The 13,272-nt window shown below is 36.1% G+C and overlaps 1 protein-coding gene across 1 annotated transcript in view; it reads right to left on the reverse strand.

Moving 5' to 3' along the window:
• Nucleotides 1–13,272, reverse strand: part of MYO10 (myosin X) — a 457,205-nt gene that overhangs the window by 13,091 nt on the left and 430,842 nt on the right. Inside the window, 9 exon segments of the mRNA XM_053715822.1 lie at nucleotides 768–1,053; nucleotides 1,056–1,218; nucleotides 2,639–2,759; nucleotides 4,532–4,559; nucleotides 4,562–4,667; nucleotides 6,728–6,774; nucleotides 6,777–6,897; nucleotides 6,899–6,935; nucleotides 7,889–8,186. Of these exon segments, the coding sequence (XP_053571797.1) occupies nucleotides 768–1,053; nucleotides 1,056–1,218; nucleotides 2,639–2,759; nucleotides 4,532–4,559; nucleotides 4,562–4,667; nucleotides 6,728–6,774; nucleotides 6,777–6,897; nucleotides 6,899–6,935; nucleotides 7,889–8,186 (1,207 nt within the window).

Consider the following 13,272-nt stretch of genomic DNA (forward strand, 5'->3'; position numbering starts at 1 on the left):
ATAAGCCTATTAACTTTTCAATAAAAGCATAATATTCTCCAGAATGTATACTACAGAGAGTAGTAACTGTGTTCAACTTCTAACGCCACAAGAGCAAATACAGGACATTACACATACAAGCCCAGTAGAAACTTCTTAGCAAAAACAAACAATAAATAAAACTCACACACACATATATACACTCACACCAAAAGCATGATAGCAAAAACAAACAATTATTAAAATAAATACACACATAAACACAATAAAAGCATGATAGCAAAAACAAACAGTTATTACAATAAATACACACACATAAAACACAATAAAAGCATGATAGCAAAAAACAAACAGTTATTACAATAAATACACACACATAAACACAATAAAAGCATGATAGCAAAAACAAACAGTTATTAAAATAAATACACACACATAAACACAATAAAAGCATGATAGCAAAAACAAACAGTTTATTACAATAAATACACACAACATAAACACAATAAAAGCATGATAGCAAAAACAAACAGTTATTACAATAAATACAAAACACATAAACACAATAAAAAGCATGAGAGCACAAACAAGCAAAAATTAAATAAAATACACGCAAGATGCATGGTGCTAAAAACAAACAAACAAACATTAAACAATAAATGAATGAACAAAGGGAGGGATGATAGCAAAAATGCATAGTCACCCCACACCCCTGACAGTCTAATTTCACACATTGTAATAGCTTTGTTGGCATATTACATTGCATATTAACAGTACTTTTTCTTACCTCTACATCAAATAGCGTTGATCCATAGCCAGGCCACTCCTTTATCAAAGCCATGTATTTTGTTATGCATTGATCTTGTTTCATACCCTGTAATTTTTTCCACTGTCAATTATATTGGTCCGTGCTGAGAGGAACCTCTTCTTTCACCCACATGTCCAGCATTTGCTCCTCTTCCAGCTTCTGTTGCTGATGGAGCCACTTCGGAAAACTCCTCCTTAAAGTTCCTTCCAAGAAACTTGACCTCTTCCTTTCAGATCTCTCCATTGGAGTCATAGTTTTGGTAGATGAGTAATACGAGACTTCAGTTTTTGCATGGGGTAGAAACTCTCCATTTCTGGCAAGGTGGTATGTAGAGAGTAGTCTCCTAGAGAATACTGTAGCCTCAATGCTGCCAGAACTTGTAGCGTATCCTCAAGTGCAGGGTAGTGGCCGCGTATAACTGCTTCATGAGCCTAAGTCAATATACAGAGTAATACAGTAAGTGTCGTGTTCCCTTTACTTGAACATTTTTGTTATTGTTTAAAAAAGATTGATCATCTTTTTTACAACCCATTCCACAGTTTGAATAAAGCTATTATTTTTTTTACAATAGAACTGTATGTTTCTCTCTACTCAGCAAATACTTAATTGCCATAATAAACTAACATTGTTATGATCATATTATTGTTGTCTATGTTTTCATATTTTTAAATGTTTCATAATTAAGAAAATATGATATGAGCTATACTTTTAGCTTTTTATTAAAGTGAATGTAAATTTTGATGCTAAAGTACCCGATTTTTAAAAATTTGATTAAAAACAGGGGCACTTTAAAGGGTCAGTAAACATAGAAAATAATGTTATAACATTATATTAGTGCTAGAGTTATATAACCTAATATTGCCTGCAAAGTTTTATTAAAAATACTGTTTTCCAGACCCGCTCTCTGTGCTATTTGAGCGGGTCTGTTTTTTACACAGAGCGCATCTGGCCAGCTGTCTAGTCACAGCCCGGCCCAACCGCGCCATTATTCTCAGTGCAGCTCGCTCCCGCTGTCAGACAGAGCAGGAGCGAGCTGCACTGAGAATAATGGCGCGGTTGGGCCGGGCTGTGACTAGACTGCTGGCCCGATGCGCTCTGTGTAAAAAAACAGACCCGCTCAAAAGAGCACAGAGAGCGGGGTCTGGAAAACAGTATTTTTTAATAAAACTTTGCAGGCAATATTAGGTTATATAACTCTAGCACTAATATAATGTTATATAATTCTGCACTATGTGCAGAATTATATAACATTATTTTCTATGTTTACTGTCCTTTAAGTCACATTGGAGGATGACCTATCAATCATTTCTGACATCAGAAATGGCTTGCGACAACCGAGGAAAGCTGGAGCTGCTGTCAAGTTTAAAAGGTATTTCTTCACAACGAGTGAAATGTAAATTTTGATGATTAAAGTGTCCCTGTTTTAAATCAAATTTTTAAAAACTGGGCACTTTAGCATAAAAATTTACATTCACTTTAAATAGTGAAAGAATAGTGAACGGAGGTGCACAATTTTTTAAATTTGTTTAAAATAAAAATCAAGGGGAAAAAAAAAAAAAACAATTATGCAGCGAGATACAGGCAAAATTAATTTCAAAAGGGTAAGCTGCTGAATTATAAATCCAAAAATCAAGAAAACAAGTTCCAAAAATTGTTTTCTGATAAATTTGAATACCGCTGGTTCTTGATAAATTGTCTATGTACAATTTCTGTGATGCAAAACGGCACAAAAACAAAAAAAAACCCAATAGAAAACATTTTCTAAAACCCTATGAAAACCACTATGTGAAGCTCTTACCTGGATACTGTGTGATTACCCCTAAGTAGTATTATGTACATTTTCTTTCTCACCTGTACAAACATAAATACATATTCCACACTATCTTTTGGCACATGCTCTGTGTCTAGGAAGCAGTAAAGCTTGAAGTAGAATTTCCATGGCTTTTCTCCTACCTCAGAGTTTGCTGAAAGTCTTAAACAAATAAAGAATAATTAAGAAGTTAGACAAAAGTAATAAATAAATAAAAGTAACAATCATATTAAAATAATTGGTTGCTGTCCATATACATCCTCTTGTCATTGACATCCTCAGATATGTTCTGGAGTTGACTTTAGACGGGACAATAATCACCTTGACATGTTTATATAAATTATTAGTTATGATCATTGACACAACTTTGCAATATAATTTCATTATTTATTATGCCCTCTTTTCATGTGATTCATCTCTGAAATTGTGGGTTTTCTATTTCTAAGAATTTGACCTTCACAAGGCTAAACCCATATCTTATTGACTTTAAACAGATAACAAAAGCAAAACAATGCATTTTATACTTATATTTATGACCGTGGCTAGCCTTGTTGTCTAAAGACTAAACCCTAGATTGCTGCCTCCAAATAAGGTAAATGGTGGCACGAGTTATGAAAAGCAATTGCATTAAAAAAGATGTTAATTTGTTTTCAAAAACGTTTACATTTGGCTTAAATGACATCATTTACCAAGACAAACAGATAATTCATGCAATTTCTTTAAAGGACCAATAACACAGCAGAATTGCATAATCAATAAATTTCAAATGAGTAGTAGATTTTTTTCTGACAAATATCAAATTTAGTTAATTTTCCTTCCTAATGGATCATGTGACAGCCATTAGCCAATCACATCATGCATATATGTATTTACTGTAAATCTTGCACATGCTCAGTAGGAGCTGGTTGCCTCAGAAGCATATAAAAAGATTGTGCATATTTAGATAATGAAAGTGAATTATGACTCAATAATTTCTATTTTTTTCTTACTGATGAGAAGCTTATTATTTTTTATTAATGATAAATCTAACTTCTTTGATAATTAATTGATAAATGTTATTTCCGTATCAATAAACAATAGATAACTTGTAAATCACAATAAACAATATAATGAAAATAATGTGATATAGTGCACTATCAAAGGATTTACATTCTGTGTTTAAAGCCCCAAAAGTGCATAAAAAGTCCCAAATTGGATGAAGGTGTTGTTGTTGAAGACCTTTAACCCCCAAGATAATAAGTAAAATAATAGTGAAGTTCTGTTAGTGCAATTTGATATTACTGCAACCCTGGAAAATACTCACATATTCCTAAGCTTATGACCAAGCTCAGAGTATAAACAGCTCAAATGAATCTCCCTCCTTTCAGATAAAGAAGTAGATAGGCCTGATTTTTCACAAAAGACAGCTTTTATTCAAAGGTGTTTTAACAGTCACTGGGGTTTATTTCATAGGGTATCGATTGTTAAAAACATGGAAAACCATCCGCTTACAAAGACAGGTGATAACACACAATGCCTATTATTTCAGTGGTTTACTGGCTCCATTTTTACAAGTCCCCACCCTCTCTGTGACGCTCTGACGATCGTTACTCCAAAAAAAGCCACGTGCTGTTTGGGTGAACGATCGTATTTTGCAGTAATATCAAATTGCACTAACAGAACTTCACTATTACTTTACTTACTCTCGGAGGTTGAAAGTCTTCAACAACATCTTCATCCAATTTTGGACTTTTTTATACACTTTTGGGACGTTTAACACTGAATAATATATCCTTTGATAGTCACTATATCACATTTTCTTTCCACTTATTTCCATATTAAGTTGCACTAACATTTTACAGTTTCTTATAGTTGTTGATAATGTTTATGCTTCAAATCCCATATTTACTGGTGCTGTTACATAGTGAGTGACAAACTTAGGACCTTGCACTTACTTTTCAAATTTTGCTAACACATCAGCACAACAGTTCTGCTTTCAATAGCTTTATCAGCTTCTCCATTGTACTCAAAAAGGGAAAACATGTTCCTGCTATCTTCCATTGCAAGACCGCGAATCAGCTTTCTCAACTACTAAAGACAAAATAAAAGACAAGAGTGAAACGAATCCAGGTTTGTGTGAATGGCAATGGTTATGTTAAAGGGAAATTAAACTCAGTTTCATTCCTCGTAAAGGCCTAGATTATAAGTGGAGCGCTACTGCCAGGGCAAGGTGCGCTATTAATATTGTGGGCCTCTGTACTAAGAATAGGGCACAACATGGTATTACAAGTCCATGGTAAAACAGAATTACCAGAGAATGATTAGCACGCGCCGACATCTCTTTAGCGTGCCCAATACCTTTAATGGATTAGTGTGACTTGAGTCCCTGAAGTGTTAGGGCTAGAATACAAGTTAACCTGTGAAATTGTTTATAATTGTTTTGGCTCTAAAAGACTGAGGACTGTTAATACGAATTTACGGAACCCCTGAGACATTTATTTGTACATAGTACATATTTTTGCTTACATATAAAATTATCAAACACAAGTCTGACTGCTAAAAGGGAGGGTTCATTTTCTACTTGAGCTAGAATACAAGTGTAATACAAAACATGTAGAACATATTAAAATAAAGTATTACACACACACATGTATATACAGGTAAGCCCTCAGTTTACGCCGGGGTTAGGTTCCGGAAGGAATGGTTGTAATCGAAACCGTTGTAAATGAAACCCAGTTTATAATGTAAGTCAATGGGAAGTGAGGGGAGATAGGTTCCCCGGCCCCCTCTCAAAATTGTCATAAGTAACACCTAATTACATTAAAGCCTTAGAAATGAAGACTTTAAATGCTAAACAGCATTATAAACCTAATAAAATAATCACACAACACAGAATATATAATTAAACTAAGTTAAATGAACAAAAACATTTGCTAAACAGCATTATAAACCTATTAAAATAATCATACAACACAGACTTCACTTGAATTTTTCTGCAAACAGTTCTTTCTATGCATTCCAATCTGGACTTATTTATAAACAGGAAGATCTTGTTCCTTTGAAATCTGCTCGATAGCTCAGGTCTGGTTAAACTGATTAATTTCAACTTGCTAGGCTTTGCTACAACACAAGCGGACAGCTCCACCTAACTGGCTATTTTAATAAATGCACTGCTTTTCAATAGCAGTCACATGACTGGAAAAAAAGGTTGTTATTCTGAAATGGTGTAAATTGAACCATTGTAAACCGAGGGCCACCTGAACATATATATATATATTTATATAGATATATATATAATATATATATATATATTATATATTTATTATATATACATATGCACATATTAAATGTAAAATAAAAGGTGTTTTAAAGGGATATGGATATAACAAGGTGTTTATACATACTGTATATAAAGGGGATACAATAAATATTGAAAGTATATTTCAAAGTGTTTTAACTACATGTAATTAAACAAATTTATATTACAATCTCACAGTGTATAATATCCCCTTGTCTTAGTATTGGTAAACAATGCATATTTTTTTACGAACTGAAAGGTTTGAAATGCTTTTAAAGAATCACGTTTTTATGCAGATCTGTTGCAATGTAACTAATACTTTTTAATGCAGAAATAAAAAGTAACTTGAATGTCCATTTAATGTACTGCTACTAATATTCACCTATTATAATGTAAATGTGTGCAAGCATATGTGGCTTTTAGCTCTATTTTTAAAGGGAGATGAAACTCTTACAGTGACAGTCAAAATGAAATGTTCATGAATCAGATAGAACATACAACTTTAAAAACAATTTTCCAATTTACTTCTAGTATCACATTAATTTGTTCACTTAGTATCCTTTGTTGAAGAGTACCCTGATAGAAGCTTAGTAGAGGCGCAGTATTTACAACAATGTATAACATAGCTAGAAACAGTTTGTTTAAAATTGTATGTTCTATTTTGACCTTTCTGTCCCTTTAAAATCTGACTTGCACTATATATGTAAAGTTGTCATAGTAATGGTGCTACCTACTAATACAGCCTATACTTTCATACAGTAGCTAACACTCTAATTAATCAAGTGTTGAGGAGCTCCAGCAGAGCTTTGTAGAGTTTAAAGCAAAGAAATGACAGCAGGTGCCTCTGTCTCACCTCTCCAGCTGTGGTGTGGGAGTTAATTGTGATCTTGCAAGCGCCCCACCATGACAGTACACAGTGGTTGTAATTTCCTGCCTGTTAATTAAGGCTTCAATTTCATCCCGGGAAGGCACAAACTCCCTGCACTTAGATTTCCTTAGAGATTCATAGATAAACACAGCATAATTTTTCCATTTCGGAGCCTTGGAATTGTTCCCGTATCCTATGAAACAAAAACGCTTAATGTTATGCAGAGAAAGGCTTTGTTGTTAAGGGACTCTAATGAATTTCCAAACCATAGGGAGTGTTTACAGATTTGTAAGCTAAGAATGTGAAATTAAGTCATTGTTAATGTTCTCAATTGCATATCTAGTGTTTTTTTTTTTTTACTTTTTAGCAACGAGTGTAGAATTTTGGGGTACAGCTCAATTACATTTATCGTATGGCCCAATAATAACCTTGAGTATATAGCAATAAGTACAAGCTTCACTTACATTACTCAGTAACTACACAATTAAAGGGACAGACGTTAGAATTAAACTTTCATGATTTAGAAAGAGTAAAATTAAAAAAAAAATCAGTTATTTGTATTATTTGCAATATCAATCACTAAATTATTTAGATTAAAAGAGCATCACTAGAAAATTTCATTGAGTAAAGGGATAAATGCAGACTGTTTGTCAATCATCCTGCGGTGCTAACTTTTTATTGGGTTAGATACAGTAGCCATTTATATAATGTAATGATATCATTCTTCACAATTGTGTCACCAGAGGAAAACTTTGATATTAGATATGACTGTGTATCATGTATCTATCAATGACTAAGCACTGGTACAGTTTAAAATGTGTCGGATCATATTGACTCAATCTCATGTATATTCTTTTTTGATTAATAAAAGTTACTTTTATACTTGTTCCCTTCGAGTATCATATCTATCTATTTATCTATCTATCATCTATCTATCTATCTATCTGTCTGTCTGTCTGTCTGTCTGTCTGTCTGTCTATCTCTGTCTGTCTTTCTTGCACATAAGCAGGAAAGGAATTTTCTAATATTCACTATATAACAATCTGTATTTTTATCACTAGCTACCTTTGACACAGGTAGAATGTATAGCTAGTACCATAATATAGGAAATAAATGAAACTTGTGTGATTCCATTCTGGTTCTCACCTTTTAAGATGGAATTTCAGATACTTAAGGATGCTTCGGCTAGGTGGAAATGTGCAGCTTAAGCAGGTGAGGATCTGCCAATGGTAGAGATTGCCTGTGCTGCCAGGATTTGGTGCATTGTTTGTCTGTTTAATGAGCTGGCAGTAAAGTTCATCTCTAAGTGGCCGTAAATCATGGCCTGTCTGGAGGATGCCTTGAATTAATGGTACAGGATCTGATAGAGACTCGAGCTGCTGCAAACAGTTAAATATTTTGATGGCTTCATCCTGAAGGGTTGTATATCCTTTGTCTTTCAACACTGGAAAATAACAAAGTATTAATACAGCGCAGAGTATGTATGACAATGCTGAGAGAGACATTAAAGGGGTGTTAAACATTGTAAAAATTAAATGCATTTAAAGCATTGCATTACATTAGATCTATAGCTTGCTAGTAGGTCTTAAGATACATTTGGGAACGGGTCCTGCCTGTCTATCTCTCATTCTAAACCTTTTTATTTAAAGGAAAATTGTGCGGTAAAGCCAACCAAATGCCATGGCGCTCGTCCTATAGACTCATAGAAGAGAGGATCCAGGGGCTCTGCTATGAGATGGCTTGTGTAGCATAACTCAGTGTTTTTCAACCAGTGTGCCGTGGCACACTAGTGTGCCGTGAGAGATCCTCAGGTGTGCCGCGGCAGACTGACAACAGTGCGGGGTGTTCCGCTTTCAAATTTTGAAATATTGGGAGGTATGTGACATCAGGCATCATTTACAACCATGACATTGACATTCATTCACAGACAATGATTATGATTGTTTGTGAATGAATGTCAATATGTCATGTATAGTTTGTAGGAGGCATGGCATGACAGCACAGTACATTGTGTATATATATGACCTTTAGCGCTAGTTCCATAATCCTTCTATTTTATATATATATATATATATATATATATAAATCAAAAGTAAAAGTCACTGTTACCGTCCCATTAAAGATTAGTTGTCTTGTAGACATAAACAAAGTCCGGTAAATGTGCGTACTCCGTTCAGAGCAATAAGCCGTGGGAAATATGTATAACAAGCTTAGAGCCACTTGAAAACAACTTGACAAACCCCCCTGTACACGCCTGTGATGGTTATCAATGAATGTATCAGAGACTGAGTGTGCTTCAGAAAACCGGAGGCTTAGGAGTACAGCAAGCGGTTACATACAGAGTGAGCGGTACCTTCAAATCTCAAACATAAAGAGAGAAGACCAGGACATGTGATCCAGGTGGCGTAAACGCCTTACTCACCACTCCTCTGGACCGCTGACCCCGAATAACTCAGTCTCTATTTCGATCAAAGACCTCCGGAATTCACTATATGTGCACTCAATAGTCTCCTCCGCGTTACTTCGAAAAGGCGTCCTACTGTGCAGGAGGGGGCGTGACGTACGTGCTTCAGCGTGGTGAATCCATACGCTGATCCTTATCAATGTAAAAAAACAGAGTTCCCATAGACCGGCTTTGGAGCTGTGAGTCCCAGACCAGCTGCTGCTGCCAGGAATATTTAGAATAAAGTAGAAAGAAAGTTGCTAGCAGCGGTCTTAAAAGCAAAAAGTCTTTATTAGAACATCAATGGTAAAAAACACTCCAGGAGAGCCACAAATGCACACACAACATTTAGTCCGCTAACATGTTTCGGCCTGGGGCCGTAATCATAGCTACTAGACCTTGCACCTGCGTACCTTAAAAAGCACCAGGATCGCCCTGATAGGATAAAAACAAAGTTACACATCGTGTTGCTGTTTTAACTCTTTGAGTACTTTAACATAGAAATTCTATATATCAATTAGAAATTTTCTATTACATAGAACCTGTCACCATTCCATATCAAGTAAAAATGAACACAAGCATATAAGACAGAAAATAATTTGATGAAAACTAATTAGAAGGTCTTAAAAATTATTACATTATTACATAAGAGTATGCAGAGAATCGCATATATGCATACTACGTGGATTAACTGACAACCGGCCAAATTATTTAACCATTAAAATACAATACAATACAAAACAATACACTTATATGAAGTCACTAGAACAATTTACATGACATTATATTTCGCTGTATATAACAGTTGAACCGTATTGATATAAATGGTGGCAAAAAAACGTTATAAAATCGTCAAAGGCTTAATATGTAATAAATGAATGGAAAATATTACCCATTCAGCCTCCTAATCATAATCTGTCAAATACTAGACTGGGGACATGCTAATATACTAAACTAATATACTAAACTAGAAGGAGAGGAAGCCTAATATTTATTTACATAACTTACTATATTAGTTTAATAATCTATTTTGTATTATATGGGCACCGCACAAATATTTATGGCATATATGTTAATACATTAATGAGAATGGATTCAAATGACATTAAACTTCCAATGCATTGGAATCTCTTATGGAAAATACAGTGATATGGCCAATAGATACCTAGCCCACCAGGGAAATGTGGACTAGGAAAAGCTCTATATTGTATGGAAGGGAATTGCTAGAGACACAAAAACACAGTATTGTAGTATTGCAAAATTGCAAAATTACAAAATAACAAAACTACAAAATTACTGGGTGGGAGGGGATTGAGTCAGTCGCCGCAGGAGAGGGAATGAGGACCCAGGGCTCAAAAAATCATTGCCAGTAATTAATTAGGTCATACTCAGAGTTCAGGCCAGTGGGCACACGTGTCTGGAGTCTGAAGATCCAAAACATTTCCTCTTCTGCAGCAACCTATCCCTATCTCCTCCCCTAGGAGGACAGGTAACTCTTTCAATAGCCTGCCATTTCAATGTATTGACACTGCTACGATGATGTTTAGCAAAATGCTGCACCAAAGGTGTAGATGCCGTTCCTGCCTGTATGGTTGACAAATGATTTCGTATGCGGACCTTCACCTCTGTTGTGGTGAGCCCCACATACTGTAAATGACAGTTGGTACAACTGAGGACATAAACCACATATGTGGAGGTACACTTTAGACATGTTTGTATGGGGAACCTTTCACCTGTCACCTCAGACCTGATGTGATCAGCAGGGAGAACAAATTCACATACCCTACATTTATTGTGGCATTTGAAGATTCCCCTATGTGTAAGCCAGGAGCTCTGTCGTGTATCGGTTTTGGGCAAGACTGATGGTGACAACACATTGCCCAAAGTGCTAGTTTTTCTATAGGAGCACCGCAGACCTTGGGAGACACAATTCTCTAGTTTGTCATCCGCAGCAAGAAAGGAAAAATGTTTTTTCACTATTCTGCAAATGTCCTGGTATTCCTGACTATATTCTGTAACAAAGGTTACTCCTTTGTGTTGTCCCTCAGATGTACTATGAACATACTAGTTGTGTCCAAAGTTTGCATCCTATCCAGCGCATCAACCTGATTTCTTGCTTTTTTTATAACATGGGAGGTATATCCCCTACTCTTAAGTCTGTTTGTCAACTCCTTTGATTGTTCTGCATATTTATAGGGTAATGTGCAATTGCGTTTAACCCTAGTAAATTGTCCCTTGGCTACCGCATAAGGTACATGCCTCGGGTGACAACTACTCGCATGGAGAAGAGTGTTCCCAGCAATGGGTTTCCTAAAAATCTCAGTAAGCACTTTTCCATCATCTGTACCTTTGATAGTGATGTCTAAAAAGTTTATTTCGCTTTCACTTAGTTCGTGGGTGAACTTAATACCAATATTATTGGAGTTCAGATACGCCACGAAGGATGTAAACTGCAGTGTACTTCCTTCCCATACAAGTAATAGATCGTCTATGAAACGAACATAAAAACAAATCAAATGTCTGTAGGGATTTCCATCTCCAAAGACGTGGGACAGCTCCCACCAACCCATAAAAAGGTTGGCATAGGAGGGGGCAAACTTGGCCCCCATAGCTGTCCCACGTCTTTGGAGATAGAATCTATCCTCAAATGAAAAATAGTTGTGAGTAAGCAAAAACTTGAGTACTCTAAGTATAAAGCACCGAAAATCCAAAGAAAAATCAGAGTAGCGCTCCAGAAAAAAAACAACTGCGGTTAGACCCTCTTCGTGAGGGATCGAGGAGTACAATGCTACTACATCAATAGTAGCCCATTTATAACAGGCACTATTCCACTTTAGTTTGTCTAGAATCGTTATTACATCTTTTGTGTCCCGATGTAACTATGTAAATTCTGTACAAGTGGTTGTAGGATACTATCAACCCATTGTGACACGTGTTCCAACAGTGAGTTGATGCCACTAACTATTGGACGACCCCTGACTTCTGTCAGGGATTTGTGGACTTTGGGTAAGTGATGGAAAATGGGCACAACTGGATGGTCAACTACCAAAAACTCAAAGGTTTTTTGGTCGTAGTGCCCATTCTCCAGCCCATCGTCCAAAATGTCCAATAGTTCCTTCTTAAATACCGTGGTAGGATCCCTATCTAGAGGGATATAGTCCTCAATGTTGGTAAGCTGGCGCAGTGCCTCATTTACATAGTCAGTCTTGTCCAAAACCACGACAGAGCCCCCCTTATCGGCTGTGCGTATAACAATATCTTTGTTCTCTTGGAGCTCCTTAAGGGCCGCTCTCTCAGACCTAGACAGGTTAGGAGTCTGGTAAACAGCTGAATCTTTAAGTTTAATCAAGTCACGTTCCACCCGTTTAAAGAAAGTCTCTAGGGTGGAACCCCTGTTGTGAATAGGGTAAAACTCTGATTTATTTTGAAAACCACTGACTGCATTAATACTCTGTTTATTGGTCAGTGATAATGAATCATGCGACAAGCTCTCCAAATTAATTAAATCACACGTTTCACCAAAATTAAGTCTACTTTGTTTAGGGGTATATGTAAGCTGTGCTGCCTGTGGATTAGGACTATCCCCTTGTGTAGAATGCTGGGATTCTGTGAAAAAATGTCTCTGAAGGGTCATATTGCGTATAAGTTTATTCACATCAAGGATAGTGTTAAATACATTGAAGTGATTAGTCGGAGCAAAATTCAGGCCGTGACTAAGAAGAGAGATTTGTGGGTCTGTTAAAGTAAATCCTGATAAATTAATCACATTATTTACATTAGTTATTTGTACTTCTTCCTTCCTCTCTGACCTCTCAACTGGTAGTGGTCTTGACCTGTTTGTCCTATCCCTGTACGCTGTGGGGGAAGACGAAAAACCTGCTCTATCTGGCGCTGATCATCATCAGATATACCTGTTTGTGAAACTGTTGTACTATTGTCAACATACTTAGTGGAAGAACCCTTAGGTTCAGCATGTTTATTCCTAGGTATCACCACTTGTAACTGATGCTGATCAGAGCCAGACGCCTCACTAGCTACTTGTAGCGATGAATTTTGTTGGGCTTTTTTAAGTATGCTTCGTGGTGGT

The sequence above is a fragment of the Bombina bombina genome, chromosome 5 (genome assembly GCF_027579735.1).
Source record: "Bombina bombina isolate aBomBom1 chromosome 5, aBomBom1.pri, whole genome shotgun sequence".
Classification (NCBI taxonomy): Eukaryota; Metazoa; Chordata; class Amphibia; order Anura; family Bombinatoridae; genus Bombina; species Bombina bombina.